This window comes from Tauraco erythrolophus, chromosome 11 (genome assembly GCF_009769465.1).
Source record: "Tauraco erythrolophus isolate bTauEry1 chromosome 11, bTauEry1.pri, whole genome shotgun sequence".
Classification (NCBI taxonomy): Eukaryota; Metazoa; Chordata; class Aves; order Musophagiformes; family Musophagidae; genus Tauraco; species Tauraco erythrolophus.
This window is the reverse complement of record NC_141475.1, coordinates 6,121,241-6,146,535: the sequence shown is the minus strand read 5'-3', so window position 1 is coordinate 6,146,535 and position 25,295 is coordinate 6,121,241. Positions and strand designations below refer to the sequence as shown.

The 25,295-nt window shown below is 39.8% G+C and overlaps 1 protein-coding gene across 1 annotated transcript in view; it reads left to right on the top strand.

Moving 5' to 3' along the window:
* LOC104374787 (glypican-5) overlaps positions 1–25,295 on the top strand; it is a 384,054-nt gene that overhangs the window by 136,775 nt on the left and 221,984 nt on the right. Inside the window, exons 5-6 of the mRNA XM_086618456.1 lie at positions 782–841; positions 2,905–3,030. Of these exons, the coding sequence (XP_086474582.1) occupies positions 782–841; positions 2,905–3,030 (186 nt within the window). The remainder of the gene's footprint in view (positions 1–781; positions 842–2,904; positions 3,031–25,295) is intronic.

Here is a 25,295-nt window from a genome sequence, read left to right as displayed (position 1 = left end):
AGGTAAAAGAAAGAGCAGAATGTGGTACTAAATTATGTAAGTGGAAAATTGCATCATGATGTTAGTTAAATACAATATTTAATGTTAATTGAGGGACCTTGAGATATCAATGCCACAAAATGCATTTGCACTAAATATCTACTGGTTACTTCTACAGTTTTTCCTTCAATAAAACCTTAGATCCTGTGTCTCCTGTTTTGCAAAGTTGTGGGTTGTTTTTTTCAGTGGTGCAGTCTGGCCAGAACCGAACAGCAAATGATGTCTGTATTTGCATCATTTATTAACAGACAGCAAATGGCACATTGTACCAGAACATGAATGCTACTTGTTTGTATCCCCCTTCCCATGGTGCTCATTCGAAACTGTTTGCCATTGTTTTCTTGTATAGCCCGATATATTTACAGTTCGTCCATTTGGTATCATTTACAGTTAATTTAAGTACCACTGACTTTATTTTCAGCTTTTTGCTATGTGTGCTGCATTTGTAATTGTACTCTTATTTGAAAATGATTGGGAGAAACAATCTTGGTTGGTTTTTTTTTTTTTTCAGTGTTGCATTGACATTTTTAATTGCATCTATACTTCGGAAAAATCTCATGACAATTTTCCTCCTTATTTGTTTTCTTATATTATCCTATGCATGTGCTTGATGACCTTTCTTTCAAATAATTTTTACTTTTCTTTTGTTTCTCATTTCTTTTCCTCATTTGCCTGAATTCCTGCTTCTCCCTTACTCCCCAACCTCTCCTGATTGATGCTTATTCTCCCGGGCCTATTCCAGTTCTCTGCCTCTGAAAGCTTCAAAGAATGACAAATCAAGAAGTTTGAAAAAAATCTCTCGGTAAGAATGAAAACAAGGTGACATACTTCGTTGTCTCTACACTTAGCTCATCTCTATTATAAATTGCTGTTTCAACTGTAATCTAGGAATTGACATACTTTCGATTACTGCTTTTATTTTTATTTTGAAAACTGTACATTTTCTACCTGGTGCGTTTAGTTTTATACTGATGAAAAGTAAATATTTTCACTTTTTAAGATTGAGTTGGACATAGAATTCTACCTTTATTATGCTGCTACTTTGAAATATCAGAGCCCCGCTCTGCTGAAAATAGGTAGGAGTTTAAGCGTCTTGGGGTGAGCTGATTAAGAGAAGCTTTAGTCTCTTAAAATGGTACTCTCTCCCTCCTTCAAAGAAAACTCCGGTTTAGAACCTGTGAAAAATTTAGCATCTGTGTTGCCTTTCATAACTGATACTTTCAGGCTGTTCTGTCAGGTAGGTGGCCTGTCTGGGCCTCGCTTTACTGTATAAATACTTAGAGGTCATAATAGTTAGTGGTCAAGAGGTAGAAATACTGATTCCTTTGTCATAAGCCCTAAAATTCGTGCTTTTTTCTTGGCTTAAAATGGCAGCTTTCCTGCATTGTTGGGGGAGGTTAGTTCCTTAGGACCATGTGATGACTAATTTATCTAGTTCAGGACTTCATCACACAGGATAAATGCCCAGGGAAGCTGTGGATGCCCCATCCTTGGAAGCATTCAAGGCCAGGTTGAATGAGGCTTTGGGCAACCTGATCTAGGGGAAGGTGTCCCTGCCCATGGCAGGGGATTTGGAACTAGGTGATCTTTAAGGTCCCTTCCAACCCAAACCATTCTATGAAATGGGATGGTTAAATGCTTTAGAAAAAGCATAAAGGCAGCTATAGGGAGAGATGACCACTGCCTAAACCTTGCAGGGCTAGATACCTAGCAGTGGACTTTGATATTGTTTAAAACACCTGTTGCTCCCAAATGAATCATAAATCCTGACTGCTTTTGTGCCAAGTGCCATCCAGCTGTATCCCCAGGCACCTTTTCAGTGCAGTGTCCCCTTACAGCCTGCCCGGCAGAAACGTTAATAAACCAGAATGACTCCTTTGACCTTCCCAATGGGGCTATGGAGGCACTTGTGAAACAAATAGCTCCATGATAGCTCTAGCGAATTTTTGTCCTGCGTCTTGTTCTCAGTAACTTTAACATCTTATGCCAAACAGGAGCTTGTAAAGCTGTGGAGGTGTAGGGTAATTTCTCATTCTGAAATACTCTCAATTGTGTGCTGAATTAACGCTTGTGTTGTTACAGTGTATTTTTATGGATATCTCAGCCAGATATATGTTATAGCTATAATCAGATTATAAAAGAGGCAGCAGTTTGACCACAAGGCATTTTTCCATACACACGTGATCAGAAATGAGCTGTTTGTACTGGCCAGGAGTTTTGGTTATTCACCAAAGCAGCAGGCACAGCCTCCTAACAGGTGAGGTGCCAGACATTTAGGAAAGAGAAATTTCTTTCCAATAAGAATGTGACATGGTTTAGTGATGATGGGGAGGAATTGGCCCCACCACATCTCAGAGAGATGACTTTCTGTACTGTTGTTGCTTGTGTGGGGTACTTAGAGCATATTGCAGGTTTTGTAACGGGATGGTAGCTTTAGGAAGCCTTTCCCACCCAGGAGGTTGTTGACAGTGTTTTTAATTCATCTCACACATGTGCAGGAAGTGAAGAAATACTCACTTCCAGTAACAGAAAAAAAGCTCCCTCCTTTAATGATAGTATTTTCTCATGATTTTTTAAAGTCTCTTTATATGGAGATAATAGGTATAGACTTTTTTTCAAATTTTGAGATGCGTTAAACTAATTTGTTAAAACCACCCTTTGTATGTAATTATGTGTATTAACAGTGGACTAAGACTGGATGATACGTAGGAGTAGAAATACACTAGAAATAAAAATTAATCAACTTGGATGACTTAATTTGTATAAGGGTTCTAAACTCTTAGTCTTCTGGAGGGTTAAATTGACAGGGGGCTTGAACCAGAAATGTACTGTTCTGTTGTTAAATGTGTTCTTCCTACATTACAGAGAGTTCATCAATTACATGAAGCGATCCCGAACCTTTTATGCCTCTATAGCAGAAAGGCTGTGTGATGGAGACCTGGTGATGAGAGACAGCTCAACCTGCTGGAATGGAGAGGATGTTGTAGAAAGGTAAGGTTGCAAGCAGAAGTTTTCCCTAATGGTGGAAAAGGTGGCTCTCATTGTTCCGATGGTTCAGAAGTATCCTGAGGCACTGTTGTCATCGTAAATTTCTCCATCGTAGTGAACTTGATGCTTAATTGAGCAAGGGTTTTGCTAAAACAAAAAGTTGTTAATGAGGTTTAGGTATCTGTATTAAATACAGTGGAATGCTTTCTTGAAGGGCTGCTTTGAGGAGTCCCTTTCTTTTACTGTAGAGAGACAGTGCTTTGTCTGTAGAGAAGTCTTACTCTCTAAAGCTCTGTTAGCAAGCAGTAGCTCCTTGACTGACTGGAGATCCCTTCCAGTCTGCAGTTTATAGGCTCATTAGTGGAGAGCTGAACATCGTGGTTGGCCATAATTAGACAATATGTAGCTCTTCCCGTTAAAGTGTTAGAAAAATACAGTGACCAGCCCATTATTTTTTTAAACAATTTCCCTGCCATTTCTTTTCAGAGTTTCTGACACAGTACTTAGAATAACGACTGGTTTTGGAATTGCCTAGCATCCTTACCAGAGCATGTTCCATAGGAATTCTTATGAAGTAACAATTAATAAATGCATTGTTCCATGTAGATAAAGCAGCTAGAAGCTCTGTAGGGCGAAAATATCTTTCTAGTCTGTCAGCTATTTTTTTCCACTATGTATTTTGTCACAGTCTTTCCCATTGCCCTTTAGAATCCAAATTGGAAAATACACTTGCACTCTCCATGAGCTAAACTACTTGCGGTAATTTCTCTTACTGTGTATAACATGAGGCAACATTACCCTGAGGAGAAAAAGAGCTGTTCAGAATACAACCATATCTGTTACTATCACTGTTAAAGTATACATTGGTTTTTGCAGTGAGAGCTGGTTGGAAGTGTGCCAGTGAATGTTTTCCAGAAAACATCTTTTTGTCGAAGCAGAGATGTTCCATGGGATTGTGTTGGCTTTCATGAGGTTTCTTTCTGGAGTGTTTTCTGTGGTCTGTAACAGTTTTAAAAGATAGAGTTCTAGCATTCTATTTTCTTGCTTTAAAATATTTTTCATGATTGAAAATAGTTATATAGGAACTTATGGAGTAATTCCAGTATGGAACAGAGAGATATGTTATGATTATAGACTGTCCAGTCAGAGTTCTGACTCCCACACAGCTCTGCTTAGAGTTCTCATGTGTAAATAACTTCATCTTAATTACATCTGAGATACTCAGAGATAAATACATGTCTAACACATTTGAAGATAACTGTGAAGTTTAATATTTCAATGTGTATTGGCGTTACAAATTCACAGAATCACAGAATACCAAGTTGGAAGGGACCTTAAAGATCATCCGATCCAACCTTTTGTGTCAAAAGCACAGTCTAGACAAGGTGGTCCAGCTGAATCTTAAAAGTGTCCAATGTTGGAGAATCCACCACGTCCCTGGGGAGATTATTCCAATGGCTGATTGTGCTCATTGTGAAAAATATTCCTCTTGTATCCAGTCGGAATCTCCCCAGGAGTAACTTTTACCCGTTGCTCCTCATCTTTTCCATGTGACTCCTTGTAAAAAGGGAGTCTCCATCTTCTTTGTAGCCACTCTTTGAATACTGGAACATGATGATAAGGTTCTTTTCTCAAGGCTGAACAAACCAGTTCTCTCAGCCTTTCCTCATATGACAGGCTCCCCAGTCCTTTGATCACCTTTGTGGCCATTGTCTGGGCCCATCCTTTCCAGCCTGTCCACATCTTTTTTGCAGAGCAAAGACCGAAACTGAACATAACCTTCCAGGTGTGGCCTGACAAGTGCTGAGTAGAGTGGAATAATGACTTTATTTCTGGTGATGTTGCCCTTGTTGATGTAACCCAGCATCTTGTTGGCTTTCTTTGCCACAGCAGCACACTCTTCGCTCATACTGAGCTTGTTGTCCACCAGGACCCCAGGTCCCTTTCCACAGAGCTGATGCCCAGCTGGGTAGATCCCAGTCTGTGTTGCACTCCTGGATTATGTTTTCAAGGTGCAAGACCTTACACTTGTCCTTGTTGAACTTCATAAGGTTCTTGTTAGCCCACTCTTCCAGCCTGTCCAGGTCTTCCTGCAGAGTGGCTCTCCCTTCTGAAGTGTCCACCTCCTCACTCAGTTTGGTATCGTCAGCAAACTTTGTCAGGGTACACTTGATCCCATCATCCAAATCACTTATGAAGATGTTAAACAGCATGAAGGGCAAAGCTGTTTGCTTTATTTTTTTTTCCTTTGCCAGTCTGTAGTTTTCCCAGAGCTGGAGATGTTGAAAAGTTTCACATTTCAAAGGGGTAGGAAGCTGGGAGAAGTACCAGGGAAAAGGCTAACAAGATCCTTCATATTTTGAATTAAAAAGCAAAAACAAAGGGAAAAAAACCCCAAACACCCTACACCCCAACAATGACACCAAAAAAACAAACACCACCAACCATGAATTATGTTTATAGTTAACATATTAAATGGACAAATTAGAAAATAAAAGTGAAAACTCATATGTTTAATCAGCAACATGTATATATTTATCACTTCTGTCACAGTACTGATTGCCTTAAAAGGAGGAGACTTCCTGGGCAGCCTGCGCTGCCAGCAATCCTACACAGCAGCACAAACATGCCACCTGCCTGCTGGCAAATTTTACTCCTTTCTTTTATAGACTGGACTTGTCACCAGTTCTCCCTACATGAGAATTAAACCTGTGCTGGTGATGCATGAAGATGCATTTCTTTTTGCTCTTTCGCCTTTGCCAGGAGATCAGGGGGTTAAATATCAGCAGTAGGAAACAGCTCTGAACTCAAAATAGAGCCTTGTTCTTAACTCTGTGTCAGAAAATAGATCACCCCAATTAATCTGGTGGATCTCTTGTGAAGCTGAGTTTAAGGTTACTCAGACTGCAGAACTGGCAAAAGCTGCAGTTCCTGTTTCCTCAGTGCTGCTTGCGTTTCATAATGCCGTTTGAAAGCTGAGCCATGTTTATGCTGCGTGCTAATTGGCATTCAGACTCTTTAGGAAAAACAAACTCAACCTTCAAAAACATTTTGACACACAAATGGAGCCTGAAACAGTATGAAATTATTACTCACAAATGGGGATTGTGCATTCAATTAGTAGAGAGGGCACTTGAGGTCTGTCAGAGGAGCTGATAAACAGGATTTTCATTGTACTTTTTTTATTTTATTATAATTCTCTGGATTGGGTTTTACCATGTTTAAACCAATGTACTAGCATGCGAAATAAAAAAGCTTTGAGCTGCCAGTAAATACAACATAAAAAGAGCAAGGTTGTTTCCGCCAGTTTGAGAATATGCTTCTGGCCTGCTCTTCAGATGAACAGCAAAACATGGCTTTGCTAGGAATCCTTCCATGTCACTTCAGGGCCTTTGAAGACATTAGATATGCTTGCTCCAGCAGTACTGTCTTTCTCTTAGTTACTCTTCTGAGCAGCTTACTCCTGGAATGAGACTTCCTATAAGTGATAGTCTGTGAGGCTAATAAATGGTCTGAGTATACACAGAATGCTCAGAAAAGATGAGGCTAGAGTAGAAAAACTGGAAAAATGTTTTGCAAAGTGAAGCAAGCTTAGAGAAACTTCTGTGCTGGAACCTTTCTCTCCTGGCAGTTTGTCAGATGATTATCTCAATACCATGTCAGCAGAAGAGATTGCAGGAGAAGTTGACAGCGTGAACCGTTATGCACTGCCAGGATCAGACACCATTCACCTAAGAACTAGAAGGACTAAAGGGTTAAATAGTTGAATTACAGATTGTGATACTGTATTTTCTTTGACTGCTCCAAAGCAGATGATAGATGTGAAACGTGAAGACAACATTGTATTCTTAGCAGAATAAGCATTTCAGAAAGGGATGGCTGATAAACTTGGTGTGTAACAATTAAGTCTGTAGAAACTCTAAACAGAGGAACATGACATTTAAGGAAAGTAGTCAACATATTGAGAGGTTTTAGAAGGAGATAACAAGCATGTAGACAGGGTAGAGGTTGCTGTAGTCTGCTTGGATTTCTGATAGATATTTGATAAGGTCCCTCACACAAGGCTGGTAGAGATGAAAATAAGGGTAGGTAATAGATGGTCATAAGTTACAGTAGAAAGAGGTCACCAGTGGCAGCGCATGGGGATTTGTGCTGGAACCCGTGCTGTTCATCTGTCATAAAAGACCTGTTAAGGGGCGTGAATACTGGGGTGACAGCATGTGCTGATGATACTAAGTTAAGTTGGGTAGAAAAGACAAGGGTCAAGTGTGGTTAATTGCGAGAGGAACTCACGGAATGCCCAGGCAATAAAATGGCATATGAAATTCAACACGGGTAAATGGAAAGTGATTCACTTAACAACGATCCAAATGTTGCATACGGAATGGTGTGCACTGAAGTGGCTTTCACTGCTGCAGGCACGTGGTGTCTGCAGTTCTGTTGTCCCTCAGGCTTGGAAAGATAGAGTACAACCACAAATGTACAGAGGAGGCAACAAGGAGGAGGATCCGAGGGCATGAAGTGGATGCTATATGTGGAATATCAGACACTCAAGCCTGACACAGAAAAGATAGAAGGGGAATATGATAGTGGCCTATAAAAATCATGTGTGTCATGGAGATGCTGAATGGGGATTTGTTGTTCACTGTCTCTTTAATTACAAGAAGGAGCATCTTCTTAATAAGTGACAGCTTGAAAACAGGTGTAGATATTCCATTGCTAAACTTTTGGTTAAGCTGTGAAACTTCTTGCCTCAGGATGTTTGGACGTTTAAAAAAAATGGACGAATTCATGAGCGAATTTAGCTCATAGCATACCAAGTTGTAAAATGACTATCTGAGCCAATACGAGGCAACCAGGTGCCACATCCAGGTCTCTTTCTCAAAGAGCTGAGGCAAAAATTTAGACAAAAGATTTCCTCTGGTCACCCTTCAGCAGCTACTCCCATGGACTTCTTTTCTGTAGGGCCTAAACTGCAGGAACCTTGCTCTCCTCGGAAATATCTCTTCAACTAAGCTAAACGCTGGCATTAAATCACTTTCTCCGTTCTCCCCGGCCCCAGTAGCTAAACAGTATTTACTGTCTCAGGTCTCAGCCTCATAAATGGCAGACTGGTACAATACAGTGCCAAAGGACTTTCCCAAAAGCTTAGATTGAGTTTTTCTGTTGATGTCAGATTTACACCTTTGCACAAAACATGGATTAACTTTAGAAATCCTTTTAATGAAGTTTGGCTTTTTGTGAAGTCTAAGCTGCAGTAGAGTAGCCTTGTCAGAGACAGCTTTTTCTGCTGCTAGAGAAGGGAAAAGGAGATGTCATCTCACTGGCAGGTTTTTGGGATGTGCCTGTGTACAACAGATGAGTAATCCTGGTTTGGAAATAGCACTTTAAGAGAGCAGTATGTTAAAGTCAGTTAATCATTAGGTCTTTCCACTTCTGCCTGCCTACTTATCTCTTGGCGTTTCTGTATTATAAATAAGAAATAGAGAAGCGGTAATCTGTGTACAGAAGAATTAAAACACTGTGGGTTTAGTTGGCATTCATTATAGCCAACTCTAGGCACTGCATACACTGTCCCAGTTCCGCCATGGCTGTGCCGTTAGTCCTCGGAGGGAGGCTGACTGCAGCCGGAGGACTGTCAGCTGCAGTGCAGGCGGCTCAGGCTCCGAGGCTGGAGTGTGGAAGTTGCTCAGAGGCACATTCAGCAACCTCAGTGCTCAGATGTCAGCGACAGCCTCCTCCTTGGTATATCTGTGCTTAATCCTGAAGCAAAGATGATGCTGCAGCAGCACTCTGCATCCTCTGAGCTCTTCTAGAAGGTGTGTTGTCAGGGCAGCCCCAAAGACGTGCCCCAGTTATCATGTAAATGGTCATGTGCTTTTAGCAAGGCCATTTCAAAGATAGTACTGTCACATGAACGTGTCGGGATCTCAGGATTTTTAAAAGCTGAGAGGTCTGCTCGTGACTGGCTGTGTGTGTGGACTGTCCCGCAGGAGAATAGACATGAAAACCTTTTACGTTGCTCCTCCAGAAAGTGTTGTGATTTTAGGAGTTGAAATTTAGAGGCTGACGGATGCCAGTGTGAACTGTAAGAGTGCTGCTCCCGTTTCAACTCTTTCTCTGCTTAAGGAATAAGCACTTGCGATTACTTTGATACACTCTAAAATGCACATCTTCTCGATTGCGATGTTCCAGTAAGCAAAAACCAGCTGGAGTTCTTACAGTAGGAAAATGTGAGCTGGTAATGAAGAAGAAAGTTAAGTTACTGGCTTTGTTATTAGTGGTGGTGGGTACTTGGGATCTCTGTAACAAAAGCCTCCTTTTCTCAGGTGCTGAAAGATACTTTTAGGCTGTGTCTCCAGTGCACAACAGGCATGGATCTTCAGAGAAAGGGATGGTGCTGATAACGCGGTGCCCACACTATCTGTGCTTTGGAGGTTTTACTGCAGACTAGCTCTGGTGCATTTCTGGGGACTGAACACCACTAGCGTCCTTGAAGTGCATCCTTAGTTTCACTGAAAAAGAATGTGGTTCTGAGACTGCTCTGCAATGTAGACTGGAGTGTGAGAAATGGTGATTCTCAGGGGATTAATTGAAAAATATAAACCTCATCAGAACTAACATGATAATGTAAACACACCTGGTGGTCACCTGGACACCTGCATTTGAAGTTTGGAGTCTGAAACTGTAGCTGCCTCAACTAATAAGTACTTAGTGGCTGTAATTAATGTGTACATAAAAAACCCCAAATATATATATACATCAATGCAGTCTATTGACGCTGTTAGTCTATGGTAACAGTTTTGGTAGCACTCTGCCCCTAACAGTGAGGTGGAGTAGTGCTTCTTCAGAGCTGTCAGACTGGGCTGGCTCGCAGGTTTGATGCTTTCTGAAGAATTCCGCAGAAATGTCTCATCCTGGAGCTGAGCCAGCCTACCTGTGCTAGATGTGTGAAACCTAAGGAGATTACAGCAGGTGCTGATGTGGCTGTAGGTGGTAACCTGAATCCAGGCTCTTGGCTGCTTTTGATGCTGTATTTTCTATTTACAAAAAAAAAAAACCAAACCCAACCTTGTTAGAACAGTGTCAACCTTCAGATTGATGCTGAAAAAAAAAAAAAAAGGTTTCAAAAGTTTGGCAGAGAAATTCTTCCTTGGAAGAAGCGAATGTGCATCAAGACCATGATATGCAGCAGCTCTACATGACTTTTCCTGAGAAAAGGGTCATGACACTTCTAGGTCAGTGAGGCATTTTATAAGTTACAATTGCACTGTAGATGTGCAATTTTTGTTAGGGGTTACTGCTACTTGGTGCCTAACTGTGGAACAGGTTGGAGGTTTCTACAGAATTAGGAGGTTAAAGAAAGGGAAGGTACTATTTATATAAATATATATATATAATTTTTTTTTTTTTTTAGAGTGACTGACAGAATTGTTAACTGTTTCAGAGGCTTTCCAGACCTCTTCATGTCATGTGATTATTTTTTTCACACCCAAAGCCAAAGTAAGAGGAGGTCAATTAACAGGAGTTTGGGCAAGTCAGTAAAGCCAGACTACTTCTGAAAACTTGGGAGCTAAAAATGTGTGAAAGAAAGAAGGGACTTACTAAGTGGCATGTAGTGATGTTTAAGTATCTCAACAAATCTAAGACAACTCTGTGTCTCATTGTATTTTTAGGAGTCTTAAGTGAAACGCTAGTTAGAATAGCTGTCACAGGTTTTGCTGCAGTGAATCTCTAGTGAAACAGAGCAGCTGTAGTGGTTATTGTGGCCCACTGATCTATACTGCATTTGTGAAATGGCTTGGGAAAGTCAGGAAGAAATAGTAGATTGTGTCAAGAAGAAATGAACATTGCTGGGATTTTTTTGTTTGCCACAGTCATCAAAATATTTCTGAAGTAAATTAAATCCTGATGGTTTCTCAGTGTTTTATCATGTTCTGACTAGGTCTTCAAAACATACTTCGGAACTAATATTTCTGGTTCCAAGTCTGATATCTTGCACCACTCTTTCCTCCTCTGAAATAAAAGGGTGTGTTCCTGTAAGCATAGAATTGAGAAGCGTATGTCTTAAAGAGCAGTGACTTTCTTCAGACCAAAATATCTACTATGTTAATTGTGTTTAAACAAGAGATCTCTGTTAAGTCTCCACTGAAGTTTAAGGCTTTTTCTAATGTTTTCTATCTGCCACAGAAAGACCAAAATAGTGGTAATGTTTGTTTAGATTATAAATTAGAGGACAAATAAACCTGAAAAGCTTATTCCCCTTCCAGGTTTTTTCGTGTACTTATTTGATACAACTACATTTTGAACCCTGAGCCATCCGTTTCTGTGGTCAGCTCCTTACTGCACAGCATTTAATGAGCAGACTAAATGTGCTGGAGTTCTCAGAATACTTTTGAGAAAGCCGTCTTCCATACTCTCCTTTTTTTCTTTCAGGCAAGACAAGGAAGTACTGAAATGTAGTTACAAGTGTAGACAGGTTGTGTAGCAGTGAGTTTGAGGCATGCTCTTTCTTCCACGGTCTTAGCTGCTCTGCAGCTCAGTTTCACTATTTTGGACAATCTCTTTTTTTTTTAAATAGAAAAAAAAAACCCACCCCAAATTCTCTCCCTATTACTGAAAATTCATGGCTTTAGGAGAAACTATGAAAGCATGACCATATGCAAAATATTTCCAAATATGGAAACATTGGAAAAGGAGAGAAAAGGGGAAGAATTCTTCTCCCTGTTTTTAGGGGTTTGCCTTCCTCATTTGTAGCTGGTAAAGCATTTTTGGACACTTGACAGGTTGTCCCATTAAATCCCCATGAACTGCTATCATCGTTTTTACTCTTAAGCAAAGATTTGTGCATATGCATAGTGTCTGTAACGAGGAATTAGAGCTAGTGTTTTAAAGAACAGCTGTAAGTATGCTTTAAGCCACTGTACTATTTGTGTTTTCTTCTACTCCTTTTCTCATCTGTCAGACTTAACGTTTTTGAGCTATAACTGTTTCTAAGTTGGAACCTGTATATAAAAGTTGGATCAGAAGATCAAACTTAGCTTTATTTGGAGTGGGGAAAGGAAAACATTTGTGAAAATGACTGTAGGGAATTTTGTGTGTGTTTGCCTCTCAATTTCAAGAGGAAATTTCCTGAGTTTCCAAATGAAACAGTCTTTTTCTTATTGCCAGTTATCTTGATCTGAAATAGTCTTAAAGATGGTAGAAGAAATAAAGATTCTGCTGGTCAGACACAGCTTTCCAATGCACAGGTATGGATCCCATCATCATTTCAGATGTGTCTCTTCAGGTGTGTATAGGTGGGATTTTGTCTGGAATGGGTTTCTCTGAATGTGGCAGACTTTGCATTTGGTATTGCAAAATTGAGGCAGGCAGAGTCTTCATTTTCGTTTCTCCAAATCTGCCGTGGTTTTGTAGTGCTATGAGGCATTAAAAGGTAATAAAAACACTTTCATATCACTGAAGTCTTACAGGTTTGACATGTAGTACCTTGATTTGGCAGGAAGTGGGGGAGGACATTCTTTTACAGCAACTGCTTTTCAAATTGGAATCGCTTTCTCAGGAAATTTAAAGTGTAACATTTTGGGATTAAAAACTTGCATATAAAAATGACTTTTAAATCAGATTACTGGGAATACGAGAGAAGGGTGTTTTGTGACACCCAGTGGGAACCCACACTTTTCCTTCCTTCTTTCCTTCTATCCTTTACTTGTTTTTCTTGGAATTTTGTATTAAGTGGAGGGATTAGGTGACACCTGTCCACAGGCTTGAGCAGATCATGTCATGGGTTGTTAGGCTCTTGGGGCCTGTGCAAGCTGGCTGAGAAAGGAAGTGGCAAATCACAGTGACTTCCTCTTCTCAAAATGTTTTCCTTTAGAGAGTTTCAGTTTTTACGAGTTTAGCACTTTCATTGTCCCCTTTCTCATTTCCTTAGGCTCTAACAAGCAGTCATCTGGATATGGAAAACAGAGATAATAATTTAGCTTTAGCATACTTAAAAAGCATTGAGCTTCTGTTTTTCTTGTGCCATCAGTGTAAACAATTTCTAGAGATTTATTTGTTACTGTAAGTTGTAAAATGCTATATCTTTTTGCAGTATTTTGCAGTTTTTAAGGTATTTTCCAGGACTTGCAGTGTGGTTTTTTTGGTGTGTTTTGTTTGGGGTTTTTTGTTTGGGTGGATTTTGTTTGTTCGTTTGGGTTTTTTAAATCCTGTAGAATAAACCAAATACACTGTGTTGGAAGTGACCATTTATGTCTTAAATTTGCCTGAGCTTACCTTTCGGAATGATGCAGAACAGATGCTATATTACATATCCTTATACATGAAGTTCATTGCCATACAAGCATGTACATGTTAATAAGGCTGCTAATTACCTCCTGCACAGCCCCAAGCAACCATAGGGAGGAGAAATGGCAATGGTTAATAGCTACCACTCACCACGTGTTAACTCATCGTGTGGCCAGGGCACTCCAGTTCAGGGACTTCTGGCTTGCCACGTGCAGTAGCAAGCAAGTTGTGCTAGGACAAGAGCAAAAACTGGGTAATGTTTGTGTAGTTACAGTTGAAACCCTTTATTTCAATATTGGCGACCTCTGAAATCTAGGCAGGTGGTCCCAGGCAGGTTATGGTGAGTATGTGGAACAGCTGAAGTGAGTGTGGAAAACAAAGATGAAGATAGCTCCATGTTTTCCCTATTCAGGCCAAATTTAGGTCTGCCGTTAGCCAACTGTCTATGCGAATAAAGCATCCTGGGGAACTTGATGGCACAGGTTCGAATTTGCCCCATGGTTTTCTAATGTCTGTCGTGTAAAATGAACGGTGGCTGCTCTGAGAATATTTAAGTGTCATTTGTATTTGCAGGTCTGTGAGGTATTTAAGAATAGAATGGGATAACTTACTGTTGTAAGGCTTCCCCTTTTGTGTGAGGAAGCAAAAATCTGGAGTTGGGGTAGTCGGGAGGAGAGTATTCACTTTCTCTGAGGACGTTGTGTTCTGCTATCTGAATTGGTCTCTTCCCTGCTCATGAAAGCAAATCAGTTAAACAGCAGCAAAGAACTGTGCTCTGTTCTTCCAGTTCACTTTTTTCAGATGGGAAAATAAATCCTGCCATTTTGATCACTGAAAATTAGACGTTTTGCCGACATAAAGACAGCAGGGTTTCATATGGAAACTGTTTACCTGTCTGTTATACATACTTTACATACATACTATGCATCTGCTTTCCCAAATATATCCATATGAGTTTGGTCACATTCAGATGAAGGGATCAAATCTGACCCTGTACGCCATACAGTGCCTGTGCCAGGCTGCAGAATACGAAGGAAAGAGGAAAAGTTGTAGGGAAATCAATCAAGTAGTGTAGGTAGGGGGGGAGTGGAGGTCAGCCGTGTATAAGAGGGGTGAGGTAATGGGAGTAGTACTTAGTCCAGAGATGCTGGAAAGGAAACTGCTAAGGAGATGCTGAGCTGACTGGGATAATCTTTGTTGAGATACCCTGTTGTAGACCTCCCACCATCAGGCAGCAAAGACTGATCTCTGTCGGCAGCGGCACTGCTGGAAAGGCACAGAGGCTTTAGTCACTCCTGTAGAACACTCTGGATTTATGCTTGATTGCCAAGAAGGAAGTTCTTGGGAGCGTAAAGAAGAATGGAAAAATCAGTATGTTTAATGCCCTGATTCTACTCTCCTTTGCTTTACTTGGGAGCATTTTGCAAGTTACGGTACAGTCCTATGAATTAAAAATATGTGTTCTTAGAACCATACTTACCTTCAGCTTGGAAGGGAGCTCAAGAGGTCTCTGGCCCAACCCCCTGCTCAAGCGAGGGCTGCTGTGAGATCAGATCAGGTTCCTCAAGGCTTTATCCAGTATGGTCTTGAAAACCTTCAGTGATGGAGACAGCATGAGCAATCTGGGTGACTCATTCTGCTTCTTGGCTGTCCTCATACTTCAAAAATTTTCCCTTAGATCCCGTCAGAACCTCCATAATTTGAAACTTTCTGTGGTTTCTTGTCCTCTCGCCATGTATCATAGAGCGTTTGCGAACCCGAAACGCTTGAAGGCTGTGCTGTCAGCAAGCTAACAAGTGCCAGTGCTTAGCAGACTCTCTTAATAGCTGTCAGATGCATTGAGAGACACAGCAACCTGCTTTTTCTGTTTTTACAAGGTGATAGACTTCACTGATCATAGAATCATAGAATGGTTAGGGTTGGAAGGAACCTTAAAGATCATCTAGTTCCAGCCTCCCTGCCATGGGCAGAGAAATCCTCCACTGCACCAGGTTGCCCAAAGCCTCATCCAACCTGGCCTTGAACACTTCCAGGGATGGGGCATCCACAACTTCTCTGGGCAACCTGTTCCAGTACCTCACCACCCTCAATGTGAAAAATTTCTTCCTTATATCTAATCGAAATCTGCCCTCTTTCATTTTAAATCCATTGCCCCTTGTCCTATCACTACACACCCTTGTAAAAAGTCCCTCTCCAGCTTTCCTGTAGGCCCCCTTTAGGTACTGGAAAGCTGCTATAAGATCATCCCGGGGCCTTCTCTTCTCCAGGCTGAACAGCCCCAACTCTCTCAGCCTGTCTTCACAGGAGAGGTGCTTCAGCCCTCGAATCATCTTTGTGGCCCTCTTCTGGACCTGCTCCAGGAGCTCCACGTCCTTCTTGTGTTGGGGACTCCAGAGCTGAACACAGTATTCCAGGTGGGGTCTCACAAGAGCAGAGTAGAGGGGCAGAATCACTTCCTTCGACCGGCTGGCCACACTTCTTTTGATACACTTCTTTTGATGGTGGAAAGAAGCAATTATATTTTAAACACAAAGCATTATGCACAGAAGGAGATTAGAACTGTTCTTACCCCCAGTCACTAACCTGTAGTACTTAGATAAAATATATATGTATGATATGAATAGTGCCACCACAGAGGATTGTACTAGCTTTTAAAACATGCTTACAAAGCAAAATCTATTTAACTAAGAAAACAGGAATATAAGGAAATAAATGCTTCAATAAGGATATAATATTTGTTCTTGTTTCTAATAGGAATCAATTCAATTTCAGTTCACTTTTAGAGAGGATTTCTTAAAAAGATGTTAGGCAGCTTTCATTTATGAACAGAAAATATTGTCCAAATGAATTTGTAATATTTTGTGAAAAATAAAGCTGTTTCATTGCATTTCACCAGTACTAGCAAACAGAAAAATAATTGGTTAGCATTAGATGTTTTGTATGTATATAATCCATATGAAGGGATTTCTTGTGAAAAGGGAAGTACACAAATTCAACCAACAAGCTGTGTTCAATCTGCAAGAGTTATTAAAATGCCATATAATAATGCCTAGATGGTTTTTCTTTTGCAAGATCCGAGGCCAACATAGTAAGCTGATACTAATTGAAGGAATTATATATCTAGTGCTAGAAAGGACATTACTAAAGTATCTTCCAGGGGTTATGGGAATATACATATGTAGAAAGGAATGTCTTCTGTGGTGATTTGAGATTAGTGCCATGTAGGATCCTGTGGTGAGATTACTCTTCTGCTTCTAGTTGTGACTCTAAAAATCATGAGCTGTTAAATCTTTAATCACATGGGAGAGGAGAGGGGACTGTCTTTCTAACAATGAACAGATGTGTTATAATATTGTTAACTAGTTAGCAGAAAACTCCTTAGCCACGTTTGTTTTGTGACAGTCTCACTCTAAGTGTAATACAGAATGGGGGGAAAAAAATGGAATTAGGAAAACTGCTTCCTACTTGTAAAATTGCACCTAATGAATTTCTCAGCTGTAAATACTTTCTGAAACATGGATAACAGGAAGGGTGGTTGTCTCAAAAGCTGTTACACATCACCAGACTTCTCCAACTGATGAGATTGCTTTATAGTTTGCCATCGATTACTGCAGTAGTTATTTTTCTCCACAAACTGAGAAGATGTATTTACTGCTTCAGTCAAGGGCCATTTCTGATATTGCACAAGACTAAACTGTCAGGCACAGGTTTTCAGCCCCAATTTTCTGTTTGGTCAAAAGGACACCTAGTACACTTCTGGGACCATCTGCAGTGCTGTGTTAAGGAACCAGGATACATAGCTGAAAAGTAAGTGGTCATGAAATACCTTATATGTCTCCCATAACGACTTGTGAGTAAGATGCCTCCTCCGCTGGAGAAGCGCTATCAAGATCAAAAAGAGTATGTTCCACAATTCCTGTACTGTGTAGTGAGACCTCATAACCCTTGAATTCCAGACAGAACTTTTTAAAAATGAAAGATTGCCCCTAAAGAACCCTTCATAAATCTGATGCTGGAGCCGATCGGTGTAGCTTTGGGAGTTCAGTTTCTGCTCTGTGAGTGTGCGTGCAGTGTGGGTGTGAGCAACAACACCCTAAAGGTACAGGCTGGATCAAAGCCATATGCTGAAAACATGTATTGTTTTACACACTACATATATATACAGCCTTTCTCCTTACACTATAAAAGAATCTTTTACAAGCATGCATAATTAATTTTAGTAGCAATCCCCCCTCCTTTCCCCCTCCATTGTGCAAGCCAGCCACCGGAGGGAAGGAATGATTGCATGCATGCCCACATACATCTGCAGCATTGTATTAAAGCTGCTTCTTGTGGTGCTTCAGTGCATTTATTTAAGGATTTTCAGTTAAGTAGTAGAATCCTGACTAAATGAGCAAAGAATTATTTGCTCCTGGATTGTATGACTTCTGAAAATTAATGTTTGAGTTTGCAAATACAAATTGAATTTCCGTTGTTGAGGAAAAGTTTGAGAGTTTGGTCAGAAATGTAAGACATTTTTACAGTTTTGACCAGAAATCGTGTTTTCTGGTGAGGCTTTCTATTAGGAATATAGACTCTTTAAGTCTTTTTCCTCCTCACCACAGATTTTAAAAAGGTCAAGGCATGTCTTCACTATGACCCACACTGAATAAGTGTGTAAAGAGCAATGACAGAAGTCAGTGATGTTTGTACATGATAGCTGCTTCATGAATACCTGTGACAGACCGCTTGGCTGGATGTCATCTGCACTGATCTTTGTCATTTAAACTGATAAGTCTATATGCAGAAGGACTTGATATTTTTTGTTGTTGTTGTTTTTTGTTTGTTTTGTGGTTTGTTTTTTTTATGCAGTGATCAAGGAAAGACAATGCTAAGGATTTCAGTCCTTGGAAAGTATTAATAGATTGACAGTGTAGAGATTTTATTAAATGTAATTATGTGCCAGCTGTTGGGAGAAAATTTAACACCAAAAAGGAGCAACATGTTGAACTATCCAGCCCCGATTACAGATGAGAAGTTAAGGTGAGTCAGGAAGCAAGTTTTGTACTAAGGTTCAGAAATAAAAAGAGAAAGAGAAAGTGAGAAGCGAGCATGTAAGTTTTTCATGTGGTACAAAAAGAGCACAAGAAGTGGCCTACTATCGTAGTATCTCTCATTTTGGCAGCTTTGGGATGTTCTTTATTGAAAGGGTAATAAAAAAGAATGATGGCCAGGTATTCTTTCTTTTCTATGCTATTTTTTCTATTTATTTTCTTCAGAAGAATAAAAGAACAGCCCTTATTTAGTCAGAAAACTGAAACTTTCCAATTAAAATAGTACAGTAATAATACGGTAGTGTTCCAATCATTGAAACTCTTCTAACAAAAACAACCCAGACACAGTTAAAGTCTATGGAAGACATCCAAGATAAAGTTTATTTTCTGGTGCAGAGTCCAACGTAATTACTTTCTACCCATTGCTATTAGGAAAGGTCACAGTCAAATAGCACTGACAAGGTAGAAAGAGAGAGTCTTATCTGATCTTTCCGTCTCTTAGCCAATGATTCTTCCAGTAGGGAAGTAAAATTCATTTTCTTTCATTTGCGACGGGTATGTAATAAATACAGTAGTAGCAACAAGATAAAGATAGTCCTATTTTAGCCTAGAGATATTCTTCAGAATATCAGTTAAATGAGATATTGGTAAGAATGCTTTTAATACTAATGTACCTAATCCTTTCTCCTAAAACTGTAGGGTGGATTTGCAAGTCTGGCCCCTTTGTTGGATGAAAAGGATAGCATATGATGTTTGCTTTGTAGCATTTCTCAGAACATTGAGTGTCTGTGCTGCCCCAGAGCACGCCGCTTTTCTGAGCAGTATACAATTTAATACAAAGACTTCTAAATTTCCAGACCAATCCCTACAAAGTCTTACTATTACTTTGTGTTACAGGCATGGGTGTATCTAAAAGAATTTACAAGTTGTAGTGTTTTGTGTAAGTGTTAGAATATGATGTCTTGATAGGTGTGAGAAAAATGCCAGCAGATATACATAAAAATTTTTGAGCATTATTTGAAGAAGAAATTGCAGATGTAAAAGTAACAACGTATTAAAAGAAAATGGGTTGGAGGTGAATTTTGTCGTTCCCCTTTACTAATCCTGTGTCCCAGCAGGAATGAAAACAGTGTTTGTAGGTTATCTACAATATGAGCAGGTCAATGGAAAAGACATGCATTAAATTCTTTGGACTTTGAAGGAGGCTTTTAGCAATCAGCCAATGTTTTAATAAAGCTTATCCAATAAAGAATAAATTTTACAGTTTTCCAACAAAAGTGAATACTTTGCGAAAAATATTGCTGTGGTAAAACTTGCAGTTGCTTAGATGAAACTGTTAGTGGAATTGCAAAAAATCTCTACTTAATAGCTAAGCTGCTGTCAGCCTACTTGACTTGTTCCCTTTGAAGATATGAATAGTTATCCTACTCTGGAACAGCTCCTGGCCCTCCGCTCACCTTGGTGCCGTGTTCAAATACTGACTTATCTGTTAGCCGTAACAGACGATCCTGTTTCTCACACATGCTCTACTGTTCTGATATCGCCAAGCCTTTCTGTATACGGCTTATGGTACTTGTATTTATGCCCGAGTATAATGTGAGTATGACTTAACATATTCAATCACAGCCAACTTCTTGGATAAATAGGTATAGCAAGGTGGAGTAGAATCTAGAGCTGGAGTCAGGGATAGCCATTTTTCTTTTGTTGAAATGGTTTTCACTGGAAGATGTTTATTCATCATAATAGAAAAAGAGAAACTGAATTCTAGCTTGGAAGGCTGAAGAACCACACAGATCCCCAAGAAACCTGTTACACTGTGGAGGAATTTGTCACTCTCCTGTTGAATATGCTCTATATAAGCGCGATAAAACATTTCACGTGCCAGTGAAAGGAGAAAAGGGGCTGTTGTGTAGCTCTGTGGGTAGCAGAGGCTGTGCAGCTGCTGCCATGTGGGTAGCTTTTGTGTAAGTCTCAGGTCTAGTAACAGAGTATGTAGACTGGAATCGTGTTATTCTCCTATGTGAAAGGTTTTGCGTTTTCTCAACACAGAACAGGTGAACTTGTGAAATGTTGATGTTTTTGGCAGAAGAAAAAAGACATTACTACCTAGTTCTATCCCAGAAATTGACCTCCCAATAGAACATGGTTATCTAAGCATGTGTGCTGACTACAGTAGTATTCAGAGCCATGTCTTGTGGTTAGAGGCAGATTTCTCTATAAGAAAATCAGATGAGTAGACACAGAGACAGTTTGACAAATGTTAAATATCATTTAAAAGCAGTTTAATTTATCCATTGTTTATTCCACAATCTCCCCATTGATATAAAACAATCTCGCTGTAGCTTTCCCTGTCTGCTGTGTACTTTCACAGACCTCTGTTATGATGGCTTTTTAAAACAGATGACCTCTTATGTTCTGAGAGTTGTCAGTTTAAAATGCAAATATTGCCATACAGCTACAGAAAGAACCCTGTGGTGGATTTACGGGAATAAAGAAACTATGAGCTCTGATGGAATATCTGATGATATTTCTATCATATTATTCTATGATAATATTTGATCCAGTAAATATGTGGATATGCCATACTCTGCAGTATTTGTAGACTGTGCAGCCACAATGTCATGGACCTTCATCTCCTTTAAATGACAACAAGCCCCATCAACTTCAGAGCTGCAGTTTAAGGAGACAAAGGCTTTGGTCCCTTCCTCTGCGGAGGAATATGATAATGGAGGAATTTTTGTGGGGACTGAGTAGATTTTAAAGAAAAGACACTCGCTGCAGGAGGCATGTTTTTATGTTTGTGAGTAGAACTCCAGTTAATGAAAGTTGGACTGGAACCAAAGTTGTTTGCGTAGACATCAGGGTCACAGTGGAGAAGGAGAGAGCACCAACTTCATCTTCAAAGCTTTCCTCAGGTCAGTTAGTGAAGTTTTAGAAAGTATCCTGAAAATAAATAAAATATGTATTCACCTTAGTTGTGAAAGAGTCCTGGAGAAATTATTTTAAGCCCAGAAGTCGGAAGATTTCTGTGGTGTTTTTTCCTGTGTCTTTAGCAGAGGGCTGACACAAAATTCAAATAAATGAAGATGATGTACAGAATCTGCGAGGTTTTTCAGTTTAAGCCCCTACTGTGTTAACAATGTCCTTGACTTCTGAGGAGGTCATCTCCTCATCAATGCTTTTACTTAAAAACACACAAAGTGGCCTGATTTACTGAGTCTTATATACTGCATGTGAAATAGTGTGGACTCAGTGCAGCCAAATCCACAGCATGGTGCAGTGCTCGGATTGGCCTGGTCTGTGTACCCGTCGTTTCCACTGCCAGTGGCCAGGCAAGCTCCCCTGGCAGCAGCACCAGGGAAGGGTTGGCCCTGTGGAGCAGCCAGCTGTGTCCTGCAGTGGCTCTGCAGGGCATGGGCAGCCTGTGAGCCCAGAGAGTGCCTGCACTGAAACAGGCTCTGCTCCTGCCTCTGCATAAGGATCCTGCAAAAACTTGGCAAGCCAGCTGGAGCAAATCCCTGTCTCATTGCCGTGGCCAAGTGTGCTCAAGTTCAAAGAGCCTCAGGGGCTGAGGTCGATATGTTCTTATAGTCCATAAAGCAAGTACTACCCTGTGCTTGAGTTTTGCCAGCTGAGGAGCCAACTGGTTGCTCCAATTCGAAGCCAGTCAGACAGCCAACAGGTCCAGAGCGTGGTCAGCAATAACAAAGGAGTGCCAAGCTTGTCTTATGGCAGGCTTAACAGAGGTGGTGTTATCCCCCTTGCAGAGCTGCAGCTCAGGATTGAGTTAGTGAAAAAATTGTAGGGTTGGATCACGCTTGAACTGATGTAGGGAGGGAGAGAGAACAATTTCCTACGGCCCGTAAACTTTGCTTTTCAACCAGCTGTAGTTTCATTGTCTTACTGATAACAATACTTGTTAGAGCCATGAACACAGTTAGGAAAATTATTTGTAAGTGACCGTAAGTGCCAAGTGTTGTACTGAGCGCAATCATTTCATATCTGATTTGACGTCTTCCTGCTGATTTTTCTCCTACCTCTCTGTCTCAATATATTTTTAGATGATAATCACCTAAGGGATAGGAATGGATGATCTTTCTTTGTTTGAGGGGAGAACAACTATTTGGAGAACTGAGGCCAAGTTTCTTTAACGTGGCTAATTAATGGTAGTGATGATAATGCTGTTTTGGTCACTTGGAGGAATAGCTGGGAATAAATGATACAAACCAAGCAAATGAAAGTGAAGATATAGTAAAATACAGCTGCAGCTATACTATGCTTCTCAAAGTAACACGAGCCATGTGCTAGTCACAGACTTAATCACCCTGAATACATATTAAAGCCTTTTCCTGTCCTTTACAGGATTGGTATTGTACATAATATGTCCTTACAATATATGTCCATATCTATATATGTAGATATGCCTCTCTGTGACTAAAAGGTGCTGCCCTGCAAAGTGATGCAGATGGATTACCGCTTAGCAGAGACAGCGGAAGCAGAGGAGCAAAGTTTGAGGCTTGTGAAAAACAGAGACAACAGGAAAGGATCTCTTGGGAAAAACAAAATTGAAGAGCAAGTTTGGCTGGTTGCTTCTAGGAGTCTCTGGACATGGAAAAAGGGAATCGAGCCTCAGAGAGTTCAGACTGGTTTGTGCTCTATGATGTGGAGAAAGAATGTTCATTAATAAAATTAAATCTGGGAGCAAGACATCTTCATCTGAACGTCCCTTTTTCCTTCTCTCTGAGAAGCTCAAAGTTCACTGGAAATCTTTGGAAGGTGTTGAATAGATTACCAGTCCATATTGTGCTTTCTGTCCAGTAGTTGATACACCTTCTTTAAGCAGTGTAGTTAGGTTTTCTGGGAGCTGGGAGCTAGTATGCCTGTAGATAACTTTTTTCTTGCAGTTGGTTTCTGTGACTAACCTCTGCCAAGATGCCTTCCTTGAAAGAGGACACTGTACTAGTAGTGCATAACTGAAGCCTCTCCCTGATATCTCCACAATGTATTTTGTCACATCCCTATCTTCATATAATGCTATTTTAATTGCTTTTCAGCAGAGACTGTTACAACTAGAGTATCGCTTCACAGGCGTAAGAGTGGTGGATTTATACATAATCCCCAATTTTCTGCCCATGGCACAGACACAGTGCTTGTTTTTTAAGGAAATGAGAGGTTTAGATGATTTGTGTTTGCACAGTGTTAGGTAGGAAAGCAGGTTACAGGCAAGGCCATGCTGTCAGGCTGGGTTATATGTTGTCATTTTTGTGTGGCTCAGCTGATATGTTGAACCAGCGGCAGTCTCCTCTATTCTGACCAATGAATATTTTGCCAGCTAAGCTGAGTGGTGAGGAAGAGCTGTGATTACATTTTCAGACAAAATTTCTCACCCAAGGTGCTGCCAGAGATAATGATCAAATAAGAGCTATTAATGACCCAGTAAATTTTTTTCATTGATCAATTTATAAAAAGCCAGCTTGTCCAAGTTGGTTGCTGCAAGTAGTTCACATCTTAGTAATTGTCTGGCATATCTCTCAGTGTTACTCAGAAAAAATAATGCAATATTTTAAAATTATACCCAACTTTTTAAGTTGTTGCCAACACCGTTGTTCAATTGACTAGATTGAAATTCGTGTCTTAGAATGATAAAGAGAACGTTACATCTTTCTCAGTTCTTTCCTACACTTAGTTTCTTCTTGACCTGGATTTGCATTTCTTTGTATGAGTAATTGCTTTACTTGATTTAGAAATAAATCTGTTTGCAGAGGTGTTCCTGGCAGCCCTACTTAGAGTTTTGATTTGATCAGACGAAGGGGAACATAACGCTCTGCAAACATCTCCATGTCTTTATTGGCAATGCTTATTGTAGAAACATTTGAAAGCTACACTGTTGCTGGAAAAGCAAATTTGAGCAGGATGAAAACTTTTCAAAGCTGGATTTGAAAACCAACAAACTCTCAGAATATCTTTTTTTCTAGGCCATAGGTACCATATATTTGCTTCACTGAATATGAAAGAATTCTTGAGACTGTTCATAATGTTATTTCATTCTTTGAACAGAATGTTGTCAAATAATTTTTATATATTGTAATTAAAGGGTACCATTCATGTCAGATGAGTTTACAAAGCCCTAAACTGTCTTCTACAGATACTTAAATATTGAAGTACATGTTTGATGAGTGCAAAAAAAATCAGAGCTAGTTTCTTTAAGTGTTGCGAGAACTAGTCCAATATTGCAGATAGTTTAGGAGACTCTGACAAACTTCAATAATTGAAGATATATAGATATTGGTAAAGGCTTATCTTTTGACTCTTCTGTTTTTCTTACTAAAATAATATCACTTCAAAGCATACTTTTAAATAAAAAATAAATATTTGAGAATGAAATGTTAAAACTCAAGATTTAACAGAGAGGTCAGCTTTGCCTTTCAAACTCATGATGATCTTGGTTTATAATGAATTAGCTTTACAGTTAGTAATATAATCTGGCAGTGGTCTGGATCATGACCTGGTAATTTTCCAGGATCGTGTCCAGATAATAATTCAGTTATTTATAGATACATTTGTTTACACATAATGTTTATCTGTAGATGTTGAGTTGTTGTTTCTGTCCATTGCAGGACTTGGCAGTTTATTTCATTTGGGCATGATGTGAACAGTATGTTTGTGGGACGTTAATGTAAAAAAATCAAATAGTATATTTATTAAAAGCATAAGTGATTATTTCCTCATACAAAAATTTAAAGAAAATTGTGTATATACTTGCCCAGCTGTGAGAGTCCTTCCTAATTACTTGTACTAAAATGCCTGGAACAAACAATGTGTTTGTAAGTTTACTTAAAAAGTACAAATCCACATTCAGTGTTGACCTCTAACCTTTGCAGATGCTTTTTCTAAACTCAGAATTTCACCTGGTGAACTACAGGAATAAAAAGGAAGATAGAGATG